Source organism: Bos javanicus, chromosome 6 (genome assembly GCF_032452875.1).
Source record: "Bos javanicus breed banteng chromosome 6, ARS-OSU_banteng_1.0, whole genome shotgun sequence".
In the NCBI taxonomy this organism is placed as follows: Eukaryota; Metazoa; Chordata; class Mammalia; order Artiodactyla; family Bovidae; genus Bos; species Bos javanicus.
In genome coordinates, this window is record NC_083873.1 from 113,167,553 (window position 1) to 113,188,787 (window position 21,235).

The 21,235-nt window shown below is 43.3% G+C and overlaps 1 protein-coding gene across 1 annotated transcript in view; it reads right to left on the reverse strand.

Moving 5' to 3' along the window:
* Positions 1-19,439, reverse strand: part of LOC133249893 (epididymis-specific alpha-mannosidase-like) — a 42,038-nt gene extending 22,599 nt beyond the window's left edge. The window contains exons 1-3 of the mRNA XM_061420907.1: positions 19,216-19,439; positions 17,652-17,798; positions 16,110-16,215 (exon numbers count right to left, since the gene is read on the reverse strand). Coding sequence (XP_061276891.1) covers positions 16,110-16,215; positions 17,652-17,798; positions 19,216-19,353 — 391 coding nt within the window. The 5' untranslated portion in view covers positions 19,354-19,439. The remainder of the gene's footprint in view (positions 1-16,109; positions 16,216-17,651; positions 17,799-19,215) is intronic.
* Between the last annotated feature and the right edge of the window lie 1,796 nt (positions 19,440-21,235).

The window sequence follows — 21,235 nt, forward strand, 5'->3', positions numbered from 1 at the left end:
TGCTATCTAGGTTGGTCATAACTCTCCTTCCAAGGAGTAAGCATCTTTTAATTTCATGGCTGCAATCACCATCTGCAGTGATTTTGGAGCCCCCAAACATGAAGTCTGACACTGTCTCCACTGTTTCCCCATCTATTTCCCATGAAGTGATGGGGCCGGATGCCATGATCTTCGTTTTCTTAATGTTGAGCTTTAAGCCAACTTTTTCACTCTCCTTTTTCACTTTAATCAAGAGACTCTTTAGTTCTTCTTCAGTTTCTGCCATAAAGGTGGTGTCATCTGCACATCTGAGGTTATTGATATTTCTCCCGGCAATCTTGATTCCAGCTTGTGCTTCTTCCAGCCCAGCATTTCTCCTGATGTACTCTGCGTAGAAGTTAAATAAGCAGGGTGACAATATACAGCCTTGATGTACTCCTTTTCCTATTTGACTTCTTCAAGATATACAAATAATAAGTGCCTAATCCTTATACTTTATTGTCTAAAACTGCTGAAAGAGAAAATATTTTTCAGTCACTGATTTGAATGATACTTTCTAGAGTTAAACCTATATTAATCATCCCCTACCTATGACTTTAAGACAAGAGAGGGTTTTTAGGAATCACAGGTTACTACCCCATTTCGATTCTGGGTTATGCAGAACTTGACTGGCCTTTATATTAACTTATAACTGAGACTCAGCAGGTCCAAACTGACAAGCTGGTTTGGTCCCCAGAAACTCAAAAGGCTTTTAAGACTCTAAACTGCTCTCTGGCAGGCTCCCGCTTTGAGCTTACCCACAGGATCAGAGTTTAGTTTGTTTGTTACTGAAAAAAAGGCTACGGCTACATTGCTTAAAGGATAATTGACGCTATTGTTTTGCTAATGCCTAAAGCTCCTAAGCTTATTAATAGACAAAATCTTATTGTACTGATTTCTCATGATGTAAGTGAGATCTTAAACTCTCAAACTCAGAGTGACAATGGCTCCATCTTTAAAACTGCTGTAACTCAAGGTGTGTCAAAAGCTCTAGGAATAGAATATCACTTACACTGTTCCTGGAGACCCCAATCTTCAGAAAAAGTTGGAAAGGCTAATGACATTATTAAGAGGCATCTGTGTAGGAAACTCAGGAAACACGAGACAGTTGGTTTAATGTTCTCCCTGTAGCTTTAACAATGGCTTGAACTCCCCCTAAGAAGAAGGACCTGTCTCTATGACAGACTGTTTTTGTGCACAGATATTGTCATAGATCCTGAAGCCTTAAAATTAACTATGTGACTCAGCTTTCAACTTTTCAACCTCCTCATTAATTGAGGGCTTCCCATGGTGGGTTTCTCTGCTTCAAGGAAAAGACTTTCTTCAACTCTTCTTCATCTGATGACATCAAAAAATTCTAAGAAGGACTGATATAACATATTGTACCTTAACTGTGGACATAATGTAACTTTTCATTTTGATTATGTTTTAACTTGGCTTAATGCCTATTTTGCCTTATTTGTGTAACTGTCAAACGGGGGTTGTTTCTAAGTGTCTGAAAGCTGAGGGGGGTCCAACTTTTTGCATTCCCTTGGACTGCTCATATCGGGCTTCTCTGTCTCTCACTGTCTCCCAGAGTTTGCTCAAACTCATGTCCATTGAGCTGGTGGTGCTGTCCAATATCACATCCTCTGTTGCCCTCTTCTTCTCCTGCCCTCAATCTTTCCCAGCACCAGGGTCTTTTCCAATGAGTTGGCTCTTCGCATCAGGTGGCCAAAGCACTGGAGTTTCAGCTTCAGCATCAGTCCTCCCAAAGAACATTCAGGGTTGATTTCCTTTAGGCTTGACTGGTTTCATCTTGCTGTCCAAGGGACTCGCAAGAGTCTTCTCCAAAGCCACAGTTCGAAAGCACAAATTCTTCAGCCTTCAGCCCTTTTTAATTCCCTCAGCCATACATGACTACTGGAAAACCATAGCTTTGGCTATATGGACTTTTGTCGGCAATGTGATGTCTCTGATTCTTAATATTCTGTCTACTTGTCATAGCTTTTATTCCAAGAAGCAAGTGTCTTTTAATTTCATGGTTGCAGTCACCTTCAGCAGTGATTTTGGAGCCGAAGAAAATAATCTGTCACTCTTTTCCATTGTTTCCCCATCTATTTGCCATGAAGTGTTGGGACTAAATGCCATGATCTTAATTTTTGGTATGTTGAGTTTTAGGCCAGCTTTTTCACTCTCCTCTTTCATTTTCATCAAGAGGCTCTTTAGTTCCTCTTCACTTTCTGCCCTAAGGGTGGTGTCATCTGTATATCAAGGTTACTGGTATTTCTCCCTGCAATCTTGATTCCAGCCTGTGCTTCTCCAGTCTGGTATTTTTCATGATGCATTCTGCATATGAATTAAATAAGCAGGGTGTCAATATACAGCCTTGGTGTACTCCTTTGTCAGTTTGAAACCAGTTTGTTGTTCCATGTCTGGTTCTAACGGTTGCTTCTTGACCTACGTAGAGGTTTCTCAGGAGGCAGGTAAGGTGATCTGGTATTCCCATCTCTTGAAGAGTTTTCTATTTCCTATGATCCATACAGTCAAAAGACTTAGCATAATCCGTGAGGCAGATGTAGGTGTTTTTCTGGAATTCTCTTGCTGTTTGTATGATCCAATGGATGTTGGCAATTTGATCTCCAGCTCCTCTGCCTTTTCTAAATCCAGGTTGAATACCTGGAAGTTATCGGTTCATGTACTATTGAAGTCTAGCTTGAAGGATATTGAACGTTATGTTGCTAGCATGTGGAATTAGAGCAACTGATGGTAGTTTCAACTTTCTTTGGCATTACCCTTATTTGGGATTGGAATAAAAGCTGACCCTTTCCAGTCTTGTGGCCATTGCTGTATTTTCCAAATGTGCTGGTCTATTGAGTCAGCACTTTAACAGCATCGTCTTCTAGGATTTTAAATAGATCAGCCAGAATTCCACCACCTCTACTAGCTTTGTTTATACTATGTTTCCTAAGGCCCATTTGACTTCACAATGCAGGCTGTCTGGCTCTAGGTGAGTGACCACACCATCGTGATTATCCAGGCCATCAAGACTTTTTTTCTCCAGTTCCTTTGTGTATTCTTGCCACATCTTCTTTAATCTCCTCTATACCCCTGTTAGTTCCTTATCATTTCTTTCCTTTATGTGCCCATCTTTTTGCATGAAATGTTCCCTTGGTATCTCCAATTTTCTTGAAGAGACCTCTAGTCTTTTCGATTCTGCGGTTTTCCTCTATTTCTTTGCTTAAGAAACCTTTCTTGTATCTCTCCTTGCTATACTTTGGAACTCTGCATTCAGACGGACATATCTTTCCATGACCTCTGCATTCAGATGGGCATATTTTTCCATTTCTCCTTTGCCTTTCACTTCTCTTCTTTCCTAATCTATTTGTAAGACCTCCTCAGGCAACCATTTTCTGTGGTGCATCTCTTTTTCTTGAGGATGGTTTTTGTAACTACCACCTGTACAATGCTATATATTGAGCCTGAAGGATGGGTACAATCACAATATAATGAAATGCCATCCCTGTGGGGTAAGGTTCTCCACAAACTGAGGAACAGTAATACCAAAGAAGTCCTCCCACTTCTGTGAAGGTTCTCAAACACATGTCATGCTTCTCAGCCTGGGGAACCAACAAAGGGCCTGGGAATCCCCAGGAAATCTGACCTTGAAGGCCAGCGGCATCTGATTATCAGATTTCCACAGAAATAGGGGGAACAGATACTCCAGTCTTGGAGGACAGAAACAAAATCTTGCACACACCAAGACCTCCAAGGAAGGAGCAGTAACCCTCCAGGACGCTGAACCAAACTACCTTCTAATGTTGGAGGGTCTGCTGAGGAGGCCTGGGTCAGCCAGGGTTCACCTCGGAGACAGAAGCACTGAGAGCCACAGTCCTGGAAGGTCCCCCTTGCTGTAAATGCTCTTGGAGGTTGCCATTAACCCTACCATAGACCCTGTAGACCGCAGTGCTTGTTCACCTCAGGCCAAACAACTATCAGGAAGGGAGTGCAACCCCACTCATCAGCAAATAATTGGATTAAAGCTTTACTGAGCAATGATCTGCCCCCCGGAGCAAGATCCAGTTTTCCCCACTGTCAGTCCCTGCCATCGGGCACCTTACCCAAGCCTCTTGGCCTCTTTAATCAGAGGACAGACAGAAAAAGCAAAAAGAGCCACAATTCCACAGTGGCTAGAACAAAAACCACATTACAGAAAGTTAATTAGGATGAAAAGTCAGAAAGATATGTCCCAGAATAAGGGACAAGGTAAAACCCCAGAAAGACAACTAAATGAAGTGGAGATAGGCATCCTTCCAGAAAAAGAATTCAGAATAACGATAGTGAAGATGATGCAGGATCTTGGGGGAATAATGGAGAAGAGGCAAGAAATGTTTTCCAAAGACCTGGAAGAACTAAAGAACAAACAGCAATGAATAATACACTAGAATAATCGCAGAATAACTGAGGAAAAAGAATGGGAAAATGACCTGGAGGATGGGATGGTGGAAATAACTGCCACAGAGCAGAATATAGAAAAATGAATGAAAAGAAATGAAGGCAAACTAAGACACCTCTGGGACATCATTAAATGCACCAAAATTTGCATTATAGGGGTCCCAGAAAGAGATAAGAGAGAGTCCCAGGAAGGATAAACCCAAAGAGGAGCACCAAGATACACAGTAATCAAACTGACAAAAATTAAAGACAAATATAAAATATTAAAAGCAACAAGGGAAAAACGACAAACAACATGCCAGGGAACTCCCATCAGGCTATCTGCTGATTTCTCAACAGAAACTCTGCAAGCCAGAAGGGAATGGAATGATACATTTAAAGTGGTGAACGGGAAGAAACTACAACCAAGACTACTCTACCAGCAAGACTCTCATTCAGATTTGATGGAGAAATCGAAAGCTTTCCAGACAAGCAAAAGTGAAGAGAATTCAGCACCATCAAACCAGCTGTTTTGTGTGTGTGTGTGTGTTTTTTTAATTGGAGGCTAATTACTTTACAATATTGCAGTGGTTTTGCCATACATTCATATGAATCAGCCATGGGTGTACATGTGTTCCCCATCCTGAGCCCCCCCACCACCTCCCTCCCTATCCCATTCCTCTGGGTCATCCCGGTGCACCAGCCCTGAGCACCCTGTCTCATGCATCAAACCTGGACTGGCGATCTGTTTCACACATGATAATATACATGTTTCAGTGCTATTCTCTCAAATCATCCCAGCCTTGCCTTCTCGTACAGAGTCCAAAAGAGTGTTCTATACACCTGCATCTCTTTTGTTGTCTCGCATATAGGGTTGTCGTTACCATCTTTCTAAATTCCATATATAAGTGTTAGTATATGGTATTATTGTTTTTCTTTCTGACTAACTTCACTCTGTATAATAGGCTCGTTTCATCCACCTCATTAGAACTAATTCAAATGTATTCTTTATAATGACTGAGTACTACTCCATTGTGTATATGTACCACAGCTTTCTTATCCATTTGTCTGCTGATGGACATCTAGGTTGCTTCCATGTTCTGGCTATTATAAACAGTGCTGCGATGAACATTGGGGTACACATGTCTCTTTCAATTCTGGTTTTCTCGGTGTGTATGCCCAGCAGTAGGATTGCTGGGTCGTATGGCAGTTCTATTTCCAGTTTTTTTCTTGTACAAGTGGTTGACCAGTTTTCCCAGCACCACTTGTTAAAGAGATTGTCTTTTCTCCATTGTATATTTTTGCTTCCTTTGTCAAAGATAAGGTGTCCATAGGTGCATGGATTTATCTCTGGGCTTTCTATTTTGTTCCATTGATCTATGTTTCTGTCTTTGTGCCAGTACCATACTGTCTTGGTGACTGTAGCTTTGTAGTTTAGCCTGAAGTTAGGCAGGTTGTTTCCTCCAGTTCTATTCTTCTTTCTCAAGATTGCTTCGGCTATTCGAGCTTTTTTGTATTTCCATACATATTGTGAAATTTATTGTTCTAGTTCTCTGAAAAATACTGTTGGTAGCTTGATAGAGATTGCATTTAATCTATAGATTGCTTTGGGTAGTATACTCATTTTCACTATATTGATTCTTCCAATCCATGAACATGGTATATTTCATCATCTATTTGTGCCATCTTTGATTTCTTTCACCAGTGTTTTATAGTTTTCTATATATAGATCTTTTGTTTGTTTAGGTAGATATATTCCTAAGTATTTTATTCTTTTCACTGCAATGGTGAATGGAGTACTTTCCTTAATTTCTCTTTCTGTTTTCTCATTGTTAGTGAATAGGAATGCAAGGGATTTCTGTGTGTTGATTTTATATCCTGCAACTTTACAATATTCGTTGATTAACTCTAGTAATTTTCTGGTGGAGTCTTTTGGGTTTTCTATGTAGAGGATCATGTCATCTGTAAACAGTGAGAGGTTTACTTCTTCTTTTCCAATTTGGATTCTTTTTATTTCTTTGTCTGCTCTGATTGCTGTGGCCAAAACTTCCAAAACTATGTTGAATAGTAGTGGTGAGAGTGGGCACCCTTGTCTTGTTCCTGACTTTAAGGGAAATGCTTTCAATTTTTCACCATTGAGGATAATGTTTGCTGTGGGTTTGTCATATATAGCTCTTATTATGTTGAGGTATGTTCCTTCTATTCCTGCTTTCTGGAGGGTTTTTAAGCATAAGTGGATGTTGAATTTTGTCAAAGGCTTTCTCTGCATCTATTGAGATAATCATATGGGTTTTATCTTTCAATTTGTTAATGTGGTGTATTATGTTGATTTATTTGTGGATATTGAGGAATCCTTGCATCCCTGGGATAAAGCTCACTTGGTCATGATGTATGATCTTTTTAATGTGTTGTTGGATTCTGTTTGCTAGAATTTTGTTAAGGATTTTTGCATCTATGTTCATCAGTGATATTGGCCTGTAGTTTTCTTTTTTTGTGGCATCGTTGTCTGGTTTTGGTATTAGGGTGATGGTGGCCTCAAAGAATGAGTTTGGAAGTTTACCTTCCTCTGCAATTTTCTGGAAGAGTTTGAGCAGGATAGGTGTTAGCTCTTCTCTAAATGTTTGATAGAATTCAGCTGTGAAGCCGTCTGGTCCTGGGCTTTGGTTTGCTGGACGATTTCTGATTACAGTTTCGATTTCTATGCTTGTGACGGGTCTGTTAAGATTTTCTCTTTCTTCCTGGTTCAGTTTTGGAAAGTTGTACTTTTCTAAGAATTTGTCCATTTCTTCGAAGTTGTCCATTTTATTGTCATATAGTTGCTGATAGTAGTCTCTTAGGATCCTTTGTATTTCTGTGTTGTCTGTTGTGATCTCTCCATTTTCATTTCTAATTTTGTTGATTTGATTCTTCTCCCTTTGTTTCGTGATGAGTCTGGCTAATGGTTTGTCAATTTTATTTATCCTTTCAAAGAACCAGCTTTTGGCTTTGTTGATTTTTGCTATGGTCTCTTTTGTTTCTTTTGCATTTATTTCTGCCCTAATTTTTAAGATTTCTTTGCCTCTACTAACCCTGGGGTTTTTCATTTCTTCCTTTTCTAGTTGCTTTAGGCATAGAGTTATTTACACCTAAAGCAACTTTTGCTTAGGTTATTTATTTGATTTTTTTCTTGTTTCTTGAGGTAAGCTTGTATTGCTTTGAACCTTCCCCATAGCACTGCTTTTACAGTGTCCCATAGGTTTCGGGTTGTTGTGTTTTCATTTTCCTTCGTTTCTATGCATATTTTGATTTCTTTTTTATTTCTTCTGTGATTTGTTGGTTATTCAGCAGCGTGTTGTTCAGCCTCCATATGTTGTAATTTTAATAGTTTTTCTCCTGTAATTGACATCTAATCTTACTGCATTGTGGTCAGAAAAGATGCTTGGAATGATTTCAATTTTTTTGAATTTACCAAGACTAGATTTATGGCCCAGGATGTGATCTATCCTGCAGAAGGTTCCATGTGCACTTGAGAAAAAGGTAAAATTTGTTGTTTTGGGGTGAAATGTCCTATAGATATCAATTAAGTCTAACTGATCCATTGTATCATTTAAAGTTTTTGTTTCCTTGTTAATTTTCTGTTTAGTTGATCTATGCATAGGCATTAGTGAGGTCTTAAAGTCTCCCACTCCTGTTGTGTTATTGTTAATTTCCCCCTTCATACTTGTTAGCATTTGCCTTACATATTGCAGTGCTCCTATGTTGGGTGCATATATATTTATAATTGTTATAAATTCTTCTTGGATTAATCCTTTGATCATTATGTAGTGTCCTTTGTCTCTTTTCACAGCCTTTATTTTAAAGTCTATTTTATCTGATATGAGTATTGCTACTCCTCCTTTCTTTTAGTCTCTGTTTGCATGGAATATCTTTTTCCAGCCCTTCACTTTCCATCTGTATGTGTCCTTTGTTTTGAGGTGGGTCTCTTCTGGACAACATATATAGGGGTCTTCTTTTTGTATCCATTCAGCCAGTCTTTGTCTTTTGGTTGGGTCATTCAACCCATTTACATTTAAGGTAATTATTGATAAGTATGATCCCATTGCCATTTACTTTGTTGTTTTGGGTTCGAATTAAACACCCTTTCTGTGTTTCCTGTCTAGAGAAGATCCTTTAGCATTTGTTGGAGAGCTCAACAAAACCAGCTTTACAGCAAATGCCAAAGGAACTTCTCTAGCCAGGAAACACAAGAGAAGAAAAAGATCTACAGAAAATAATCCCAAAACAATTAAGAAAATGGTAATTGGATCAAACATATTGATAATCACCTCAAATGTAAATGCATGAAAACCTCCACTTACAAGGTCAGTCTGCTTAACCCACGCAAATAATTTGTTCCTATTTTATATTGTTAGGTTAAACATGTTCCCATAATCGTTTGTAATTGTAATTATCTTTTATTTTCTCTCTGGCTATTGATTGTGAAAACTGATAAGATCTTTTACCTTTGTGATTATGTAACTATTACTCAATACCATTGTGTCATGATTACTCAACAGAAAAATTATAGAACTCTATATCACCAAAACTACCATTTAATAGAAAAACCTGTAATCACTTTTTAAACTGCAGATATGTATCAGAATTTCCTGGAATCTCTTTTTTAAATACAAACGACCAGGTATTGCTTTTTTTCCTCCAGAGCTCCAGATACGTTTCTAATGAACCACAATAGTTAAAAAACAACTAGACTATATGATGATCTTTTAGTTTTTTGTGTGGTTTTTTTTTGCAGAATCTTTTTTATTTTATTTTTTTTAATTTAAATTTATTTATTTTAATTGGAGGCTAATTACTTTACAATATTGTATTGGTTTTCCCACACATCAACATGAATCCGCCATGGGTGTACACGTGCTCCCCATCCTGAACCCCCCTCCCACCTCCTTCCCTGTACCATCCCTCTGGGTCATCCCAGTGCACCAGCCCCAAGCATCCTGTATCCTGCATCGAACCTGGACTGGTGATCTTTTAGTTTTATCTAGTTTGTTTCACTTTTGCTATTTAATATTCAGTGCTTTCACTTCGTTTAGTTTTTGTTTTCCAATTTCTTCATCTCTTTTTTTGTTCTTTTTCACCCCTTCTTCAATTGTAGTAGCAATGCTTTTGTGTGTGTGTATATATATATATAATATGCATAACATATACTTATATATCTTAGAATATTTATGAATTTCTGCCTAAATAAAAAATGCATGACATTTTGATTTCAGTTGTTTGACTAAGGATGAATAGAATGCTAGATTTTTAATTAAAAAACAGGTATGCAACAAACAAGAAAGGTGTACTGTACAGCACAGGGAAGTTTATTTAATGCCTCATAATAACCTATAATAGAAAACATTTCAAAAATAATATGTGTGTATGTACACCTGCATCAATTGCTCTGCACCTAAAACCCTGTAAGTCACCCGCACCTCAATAATATACATAATAAGAAACAGTAAGGAACTTTTTAAAAAGAATGCGACCATCACCTACTAGCAGCGTGATTCATATAAGTTTCAGCAGCATTTCTGCCTCATATTCAACTTCCAAGAATGGGTTTTGTAAGTCTCCCCATCTCCAGGACTGCGACCAGGACTGAAGGAAGGAAGTATATGCCTTGTTCTTAGAACAGGAGGTCATCATGAGATGAAGTCAGGGCCCATCCTCTGAGGGTCCCAGGAGCCTGATGGTGTTGGAAATGGAGCCTCAGAGAATATCCTGGGGAGGATCAAGAGGTCCACAGCCCTTCCTGCCCCAGTGACGGGAACCTATCTTAGCTTAGATTCTGGCTCCTCTGGTCTGCCTTTCAAGGTCAGCTGTGCGGTGTTTAAGAAGGTGAGCATGGTGGTCTGAGACCAGAGATGAGGAATGATGATTCTGTAGGTACCCGGAGGAAGAGAGCTCAGTGCCCTTTCCCTCCCTCTATGCCCACCAGCCCTGGCTGGTCAAATCCTGGACTGAGCCCTGGGGACCCAGATAAGAATCAGACACCGGTCACTGCCAGAAGCAAACTGTAGGTCACAGTGAAGAGGGGAGGTACTCGAGCACTGTGGCCCCAGTGGAAGGTTCCTGGACATGAGACTCCCTAGGTGAGTCTGACTGGAAACAACAGGAAACCTTGTTCTGAACCACAGGAGGCCTTGTCTTAGGGGCAGATCTGGGAAGCAGGAAGCAGAAGGAACAGGAGGAAAGCAGGAGGTGAGGCCTGAGGCTGCATTTTGCAGACAGGGGAGTTTCTATGGTAAAACATAAAGATTCCCATGAGCTTATCACTTCCATCTAGAAATAAGGCAATAGAAACTCAGAAGGAAGGAAGCACCGATTAAAGAGTTGAGAGGAGAGACGAGGTAAGAAAATCCAAAGAGAGAGCCCAGTGCCATCGTGATGTCCTGCACAGGGTCCAACTTCAGTGGAGTGACAGTGGGCTAGCGCCCAGCCCACACTGCAGTCAACCGGGTTCTCCCACTGACACTCTGCCCTCCTGTAGCTTCAGTCTTAGTGTCTCTTCTGCGAAAGAGAGTGCGAGCCTGATGCCCTCTGGACACCCTGCCTTCTGGGGTGAGTGAAGTGATGCCTGTGAAAAACATCTGTTAAGCAGAGGAGAACGTGCTCTTCGTGGCAGTATGTGTGGTGATGGAGGTTGTGAAGGTGATGGTGGTGCGACAGTGGTGGTGTTAGTAATGCATATGGAAGAGGCGATGGTGGTGATATGGTGGTATTGATGAGAGCTGTGTTGGTGTGATGGCTGTGATGCCAGTGGTTGTGGTGTTGACAAGGATAATGATGATGCGAATGGAGTTGGTGGTGATGATGGTGGTAGTGAGGATGGTAGAGGCGGTGGTAACGTTTGTCAGTTTCCTGTTAGGCTGTTGGCACGGATGATGGCGGTTGTGCAGTAGGTGGTAGAGTTAGCCCTGGAGGTTTTGGTGGTGGTGCTGGAAGTGGTGGTGCGGGAAGCGGTTGGGGTGTTAGAGGTCACCATGAAGGTGATAGTGCTAAAATAGAAATCATTCCAAGCATCTTTTCTGACCACAATGCAGTAAGATTAGATCTCAATTACAGGAGAAAAACTATTAAAAATTCCAACATATGGAGGCTGAACAACACGCTGCTGAATAACCAACAAATCACAGAAGAAATAAAAAAAGAAATCAAAATTTGCATAGAAATGAATGAAAATGAAAACACAACAACCCAAAACCTGTGGGACACTGTAAAAGCAGTCCTAAGGGGAAAGTTCATAGCAACACAGGCACACCTCAAGAAACAAGAAAAAAGTCAAATAAATAACCTAACTCAACACCTAAAGCAACTAGAAAAGGAAGAAATGAAGAACCCCAGGGTTAGTAGAAGGAAAGAAATCTTAAAAATTAGAGCAGAAATAAATACAAAAGAAACAAAAGAGACCATAGCAAAAAATCAACAAAGCCAAAAGCTGGTTCTTTGAAAGGATAAATAAAATTGACAAACCATTAGCCAGACTCATCAAGAAACAAAGGGAGAAAAATCAAATCAATAAAATTAGAAATGAAAATGGAGAGATCACAACAGACAACACAGAAATACAAAGGATCATAAGAGACTACTATCAACAATTATATGCCAATAAAATGGACAACGTGGAAGAAATGGACAAATTCTTAGAAAAGTACAACTTTCCAAAACTGGACCAGGAAGAAATAGAAAATCCTAACAGACCCATCACAAGCACAGAAATTGAAACTGTAATCAAAAATCTTCCAGCAAACAAAAGCCCAGGTCCAGATGGCTTCACAGCTGAATTCTACCAAAAATTTAGAGAAGAGCTAACACCTATCCTGCTCAAACTCTTCCAGAAAATTGCAGAGGAAGGTAAACTTCCAAACTCATTCTATGAGGCCACCATCACCCTAATACCAAAACCTGACAAAGATCCCACAAAAAAAGAAAACTACAGGCCAATATCACTGATGAACATAGATGCAAAAATCCTTAACAAAATTCTAGCAATCAGAATCCAACAACACATTAAAAAGATCATACACCATGACCAAGTGGGCTTTATCCCAGGGATGCAAGGATTCTTCAATATCTGCAAATCAATCAATGTAATACACCACATTAACAAATTGAAAGATAAAAACCATATGATTATCTCAATAGATGCAGAGAAAGCCTTTGACAAAATTCAACATCCATTTATGATAAAAAAAAAAAAAACTCTCCAGAAAGCAGGAATAGAAGGAACATACCTCAACATAATAAAAGCTATATATGACACCCACAGCAAACATTATCCTCAGTGGTGAAAAATTGAAAGCATTTCCTCTAAAGTCAGGAACAAGACAAGGGTGCCCACTTTCACCAGTACTATTCAACATAGTTTTGGAAGTTTTGGCCACAGCAATCAGAGCAGAAAAAGAAATAAAAGGAATCCGAATTGGAAAAGAAGAAGTAAACCTCTCACTGTTTACAGATGACATGATCCTCTACATAGAAAACCCTAAAGACTCCACCAGAAAACTACTAGAACTAATCAATGACTATAGTAAAGTTGCAGGATATAAAATCAACACACAGAAATCCCTTGCATTCCTATACACTAATAATGAGAAAACAGAAAGAGAAATTAAGGAAACAATTCCATTCACGATTGCAATGGAAAGAATAAAACACTTAGGAATATATCTACCTAAAGAAACTAAAGATCTATATATAGAAAACTATAAAACACTGGTGAAAGAAATAAAAGAGGACACTAATAGATGGAGAAATATACCATGTTCATGGATTGGAAGAATCAATATAGTGAAAATGAGTATACTACCCAAAGCAATTTATAGATTCAATGCAATCCCTATCAAGCTACCAACGGTATTCTTTACAGAGCTAGAACAAATAATTTCACAATTTGTATGGAAAAACAAAAAACCTCAAATAGCCAAAGCGATCTTGAGAAAGAAGAATGGAACTGGAGGAATCAACCTACCTGACTTCAGGCTCTAGTACAAAGCCACAGTTATCAAGACAGTATGGTACTGGCACAAAGACAGAAATATAGATCAATGGAACAAAATAGAAAGCCCAGAGATAAATCCACGCACATATGGACACCTTATCTTTGACAAAGGAGGCAAGAATATACGATGGATTAAAGACTATCTCTTTAACAAGTGGTGCTGGGAAATCTGGTCAACCACTTGTAAAAGAATGAAACTAGAACACTTTCTAACACCATACACAAAAATAAACTCAAAATGGATTAAAGATCTAAACATAAGACCAGAAACTATAAAACTCCTAGAGGAGAACATAGGCAAAACACTCTCTGACATATATCACAGCAGGATCCTCTATGACCCACCTCCCAGAATATTGGAAATTAAAAAAAAAAAAAAATGGGACCTAATTAACCTTAAAACCTTCTGCACACCAAAGGAAACTATTAGCAAGGTGAAAAGACAGCCTTCAGAATGGGAGAAAATAATAGCAAATGAAGCAACTGACAAACAACTAATCTCAAAAATATATAAGCAACTCCTACAGCTCAACTCCAGAAAAATAAATGACCCAATCAAAAAATGGGCCAAAGAACTAAATAGACATTTCTCCAAAGAAGACATACAGATGGCTAACAAACACATGAAAAGATGCTCAACATCACTCATTATCAGAGAAATGCAAATCAAAACCACTATGAGGTACCATTTCACGCCAGTCAGAATGGCTGCGATCCAAAAGTCTACAAGTAATAAATGCTGGAGAGGGTGTGGAGAAAAGGGAACCCTCTTACACTGTTGGTGGGAATGCAAACTAGTACAGCCACTATGGAGAACAGTGTGGAGATTCCTTAAAAAACTGGAAATAGAACTGCCTTATTATCCAGCAATCCCACTGCTGGGCATACACACTGAGGAAACCAGAAGGGAAAGAGACACATGTACCCCAATGTTCATCGCAGCACTGTTTATAATAGCCAGGACTTGGAAGCAACCTAGATGTCCATCAGCAGATGAATGGATAAGAAAGCTGTGGTACATATACACAATGGAGTATTACTCAGCCAGTAAAAAGAATACATTTGAATCAGTTCTAATGAGGTGGATGAAACTGGAGCCTATTATACAGAGTGAAGTAAGCCAGAAAGAAAAACACCAATACAGTATACTAACGCATATATATGGAATTTAGAAAGATGGTAACAATAACCCTGTGTGTGAGACAGCAAAAGAGACACTGATGTATAGAACAGTCTTATGGACTCTGTGGGAGAGGGAGAGGCTGGGAAGATTTGGGAGAATGGCATTGAAACATGTAAAATATCATGTATGAAACGAGTTGACAGTTGTATACCTGTGGCGAATTCATTTTGATATTTGGCAAAACTAATACAATTTTGTAAAGTTTAAAAATTAAAAAAAAAAAAAATAAAGGTGACAGTGCTGGTGATCCAGGTGCTGCTTCTGGTGGTGGAGACAGTGCTGCTGGTGGCAGGGGGCTAAGGTTAGCAGTAGACGAGCGGCTGTTGGCTTTTGGGGTGGTGAAGGTGATGAGATTTGGATGGTAGTAGAGGTGTTGGTGTTGTGATGGTGTGGATGTAACAGTTGAGAGATTGGTTGTATGCACTGGTGTTAGAAGGGGTATTGAATTGGAGGTGAAATGAGAAATGGGGAAATGGGAAATGAATACATTTTCAATAGATTTCCCATATTTTTCTACATTTGCTTCCTTTTGTCCCCTTCTCTACAAGAATGGTGTTTAAAATAATTAACACACTTTTAATTTTGATGGTGGTCGGAATGCGAATAGTGGTGGGGAATGTGGTGGTTTTGGAAGAGGTGCATGATGGGTAGGTTGTGGTAATGGTGGCAATTTTGGTGTTGGTTGGGGGTGTTGGTGTTAGAAGCGATGCAGTGATGGGCTGAGGTGTTAGTGGTGATGGTGGTGGTGCTGGAGGATTCACTACGACTTGGAGGCGGTGGTACCACAGGTGGTACAGGCGCAGATACAGGTGACATTGGTGATGGTGGTGATGGTGATGGTGCTCATGTTGGAGGTGCTGGTGTTATAAATTACGCAATGATGTGCCAAGATGTTAGTGGTGGTGATGGTGGTGTTGGGCATTCATGACAGACTTGGAAGTGGTGTTGTTGGAGGTGGTACAGGTGCGGGTATGGATGGTGGCAGTTGTAATGGTGGTGATGGCGGTGGTGCTGGAGGTGTTGGTATGGTTGAACAGTTGGTGGGTGAGGTGATGGCAGAGATGGCATCTGACCCTTATTGATCATTGACTAGAGACCCACATGCTGTACTCAATGTGGTCTATTTGAATTATTTCTATTTAAACTTTATAACACCCCTTTGAGATAGATCATACATCATTATCAAATATTTTTATACAGGAGGCAACTGAGGCTTATTGAGGCTGCATCCTTGCCCAGGGTCACAGGGTTGGGAGTTAGCAGAGTCAGGAACCAGCCAGGCTGGCTCATCTAGAATCCACACCCTTATCCTCTGTACTCGGGCACACATGGACACGGCGCCAGTAATCAGTGTTGACTGGGCACAGTCTCCTGCTGAAAGGGGAAGACAGAGCTCAGGACCAGGGCTCAGACACCCAGTCCCAGACCCGCAGGAGGCCACAGGGACCCTGATCTGTGGAAGAATAATCAAACCTGTGAGCTGGAGGATCTGGTCATCAATGTGGGTTACGGCCTCGTCGTGCATGACCTGGCCTCCGAGGACAAACTCCAGGCGACCTTCAGCCACAAGCTGGTGGACCTTGGCGTGATGGGCAGAGAGAAACGCCACGTTACACCTCCCAGGCTGAACCATTTTTGTTTGCTGGTCTCATGTCTACTGCATCCTTCAGACTCCTGAAGGATGAAGGTCCTTCCTTCAGGCTCCTCAGCCTCACTTCTGCAAATATCAGGACACTGTCTGTCCTGGTTAGCCCTGTGTCCAGCTATCAGAACAGCGCCTGGCCATGGCTAATGCTTCATCAGGCATATATACAGGTACATATGTTCACAACTTATGTTTTGAAATAATTTCAAGGTTATGAAAGTGTTGCAAGGATTGTAAAAAACACTCCCCTCCCATAAATCTTTCCACCGATTGTTGTTTTTCAGTTGATCAGTCATCTCTGACCCTTTGTAACCCCATGGACTGAAGCACTCCAGGCTTCCCTGTCATTCACTATCTCCCAGAATTGGCTCAATTGGATGTCCACTGAGTTGGTGATGCCATCTAAGCTCCTTATCCTCTGTCATCCCCTTCTCCTCCTGCCTTCAATCTTACCCCGCATGAAGGTCTTTTCCAATGAGTTGGCTCTTCTTATCAGGTAGCCAAAGAACTAGAGTTTCAGCTTCCCCCAGTTATCTCTCTGTTAATATTGTTTACCCATTTCCTTAACACTATTTATTTATTTTAATCCAAGATATGGTTTACTTAAACCAATTGAAAATAAATGTTAGCAGCTTCATGTATTTTTTTTTTTACTTTACAATATTGTATTGGTTTTGCTATGGGTGTACACGTGTTCCCAATCCTGAACCCCCTCCCACCTCCCTCCCCATAGTTCACTAACTGTTGAGCAAGAAGATCATTATAGCTCTTATATAACCAACTAAATTGGGAATTTAACATTAATCATGCTACCAATGAATTCACATGCAGCTGAAGAGGCTAGCCCCATCCTGTGATGACATGGAGATGGGGAGAGGACCTGGCCCCAGACTGCCCCTCCAAGGACCATGGCCTCTGACCCCCTGTGATACAGAATTAATCAGAAAGTAAATCCACAGGGACTCCTGCAACCCTGGATGGTCACTGGCTCCAGTGTCCATGGGAGCCACGCAGATTCATAATGGAAGTCAGAGGGTGTGGACACAGGCTCACCCTGATGTGCCCAGGGTCAAAGGTGACCCCATTCACACCAGCTGAGTGTCCAGCTGGGCTGCCAGAGCTGCAACTTTTCAGGAGGAACCAGAAAGGCAGGATCAAACACAAACCTGTCCCCTGGGCATGGGGCTGACCACAAACCTGTAATAAATGGGCCCTGGGCACAGCTCAGTGCAGTTGGGGCCTCCTGGTCTATGCAGCCTAGACCTGGTCACACAGAGCACAACCCAGGAGCTTCCTGAAGGGTCGTCCCCGGGACCCCCAGGGCATCTGCTCTCAGCTGCCTGGTGAGGACACCCTGAGGGCACCATTACCTGGCCTTTCTGCCTGTCCGAGGCGACGCCGTCCCACCACAGCCTGAAATATTCCTGCTCCACGGCGATGAACCTGCGTTTCTTCTCAAGGGTCAGCTCCTCCACCACGGAGTTGTAGACGCTGGTGACATAAGCCTGCATGTTCTCCTGGGGTGGGGAGGGGGAGAGACTGTCACTCCACACCCGTGGGGGAAACCAGAGAGCGTGGACCAGGAACCGAGGAGGAACTTCCAGGGAGACATGGTGTACGGGGGCCACTGGCGCTCCCACCAAGCCTGTCCAGGCCCTGCAATCGGCTCTCCCTGATCCTCAAACAAGGGATCCCAGCATCCACTCTGTGATGGACACACAGTGAGCCTTGCACTGAGAGAAGGACCCCTTAGATGGGAGCCTGCCCCTGAGGAGTCATGAGGAGACAGACACTCTACATGACAGAGGGATGTGCCAGCCCAGCCAAGGCCCGGGCTAGCCCAGTGGGGTGTGCTAACCACTCCTGCCTTAGATCAGAAACCAATTGACAACAGGGCCCAAGGAGTGAGGTCCAGGGACCCTGATGGGCCTTCTTGGGATGAAATGGTGGGGAAGTGTGTGTCAAGGGCAGAGTCATCTTCTGGATCTATCTCCTCCCCAGAGGCTGGGAGCCCCCAGAATGGAGCTGAGCATGCTCCCATCTGGGTCAGGCTGGCTCACCGTGGTGCCCAGAGATACTGATAAAGGAACGCAAGGAGCCCTGGGAGGGGGTTAGCTAGCAAGATGGCAATGTCTGCTGACTTGGGCAGCACCCCACCCCGGGCCTCAGTGTCCCTTCTCTAAACTGGAGTGACGAGCATGCCTCCCCACATGTCAGCAGTTCCACACGCAGGCGGGTGACCACCCACAGAGGCTGCCCAGTGAGCTAGGACCAGACTCAACACTCAGCCTCAGGGCCTCTTGCTGCCCAACTCCCTTTAAAATGAGCGACTCAGTTATTAACATCTCATGGAAATTATTGTATCCACGATCACAGAGTGGTCCTATTCATTTATTTCCTTCCTCCTTCCAGAAAGAGCTTGTGCAGGCCTGGGTAATCATTTCAGTTACCTGCACCAGAAACTTATGGAAATCAGTCTTTCCCTCTTTTCCTCTGCCCTGGTTCATTCGTTCACTCAATGGAATTTCGAAGAACACCTTCCACACATTGCGGCTGAGGACACATTCTCACCCCTGCCCACAGCCAGTCTACCTTAGTTGCTCTGTCGTGTCCAAATCTTTGTGACCCCATGGACTATAGCCCACCACACTCCTCTGTCCTTGGGATTCTCCAGGCAAGAATACTGATGTGGGTTACCATTTCCTTCTCCAGGGGATCTTCCTGACCCAGGGGATCTGGGTCTCCTGTATTGTAGGCAGATTCTTTACTATTTTAGCCACCAGGGCAGCCGACATCCAGTCCATAGCCAAGTACAGGTGGGCCCAAGGCCAAGTTCCCTGATGGCAGAGACCCAGGACACAAACCCACTCTGGAGTCCAGATGGAAAAAGGACCGCAGCTTCAAGAGGTGTGTGGGGTCACTCGGGCCACCTACCTGTACGGTGTGCAGCCAGCCCACGTCCATGTGGCTGTGGGGAACCACGAATATCCTTAGTTCGGGCTCAGGCTGAGCCCGCGGGGGCCACATCAGGCCCAACTGCAGGAGAAGAGGCAGCCAGCTCTGCAGCTCCATCTCCTCGGCCGGCTCTGGGGCTGGAGGACGTCTGCCTGCCTGCAGGGCCCAGCCTCCTGCCAGCTGACTGGGCCACCGCCCTTTGGTGGATGCAGTGGGAAGGAAACCAGAGTGACACCCACACAGATGCTGTCACCTAAGCAGTGCAGGCAGGTGGCACTCGCTCACTGCCCAGCAGCACTCTGCTCCCATCTGCGGTGTCCTGACCATCCACCTTTAGACAAACCCCAAATACGCCTCCCCTGGGGGACTGCCAGCTTCCCTCTGGCCGGGCCTGGATCTCCTCATCCCAGTCCTCATGCCTTTCCCTTAGGCCTCTCCCAGTGTTTCCCACTGGGCATCTTGCCCATCCCTTTCCCCAGCCCACTGGACTGACTCCTTTACACCGCTCTGCAAATCATAACTCTCAGGGTGGGGTCTGCCACCACCAGGAAGCCTGCCCTGATACACTCTCCTTCACATGAAGCCCCAGTCTGAGCCTTGCAATAGGAATTGTAGTTGCTCTTTTAAGGAGGAAAGTTGGCTTTCACAAATAGGACCTGACAACCCGAGTTTGCACAGCTAGTGTAGGAGCAGAAGGCCTGAAATTTTCAGAATTAGGTCTGGATCAGGGATAGCGACCGTGGCAAGATGCCTAAGCTGTCTGCATCTCAGCAGTCCATCTGTAAAATGGGGCGCCCATAGATGTGCTGGGGACCCGAGAGGGAATGCACAGGAGATGACAACAGCGGTGTCTCCTTCCTGGAGGATGCCTGGCACATGGTGCAGCCTGCAGGGGTCAGAGTGTTGCCTGGGGATCTCTAACCCTGACTCAGGAGCAGGGGTCTTGGAGCGGGCTCCTCTCTCTGACCTCCAAATGCCTGAGTGGCTCTTTCTATCGCTGCCAGACCTGTGACTCACTCTCCCTTCGGGCAACCTTGTCCACTCCCTCAGCAAATACAACTGGAGAGCACGGTCTCCAAGCAGGTCTCCATCCTCTCTCTCCCATCCCGTCCCTGGTATGCACCTGACCTGACTTGATCTTGACTTCCTCCTACTGAGTACAGGACCTGCGTCTTCTCCCTTTGTAGCTGGTGAACTTGTGACTGTCTAGGAACCAACAGAATGGAGAAAAGATGGCCTGTGTGACTTGGAGGCTGTCAGAAGTGGCAAGACACAGTTTGCCTTGGTCCCTGGTGTGCTCGTGTGTGGATGCCGGCACGCCCGGCTATGGGGAGCCCTAACCAGGCCCTGTGGAAGGAGACGCGCAGCAGCCCTAGGAGCCCTGCAGAGAGAGGGGCAGGCCAGCCCTGCTGCTCCAGCCCCTGCCCCGTGCACCTGTGCCCACGTGGGGATGTCTTCCATGTCCCACAGGTGTCTACTCTCATCCCTCCACCAGGCCTGTGTATTAGCTGTTCTTGTCATAGATGATGGGGGATGTGGAAGATGCTCATGTCCCTCCCTGCCATCCATCTCCTTTCACCTCCAGTGGGCACCTGTGCTGGTATGATGCTGACCTGGTGCTACCCAGAGCCTCTTTCCTGAGGGCCTGACCCTTGGTCAGCATCCCTTCCTGAGCCACAGCGCCTGCCTGTCCATTCAGCATCCAGATGAGGCAGAGAAGACCAGAGATGCCCATGTGAGCTCCAAACCAAGTCTTCTTGGCCTCCTTGTGCTCAGCTGGCCTGATCTACCTCCTCACATGGTCTGGGTCAGTTTTCCTCGCTACACTGCTGAATCTTTTCTACTGGCCTTTTGGCAGGAATAACCCATAGTGACCAGGCCAGCAGGAACTTCTCCCATGGTGGAAGCACCCCCACTTTGAATGCCCAGACCTCTGAACTGGCAGTGTCCAGAGTCATGTATATGAGGTTCCAGTTCCCAAGTAGGTCCCTGGGAGTGA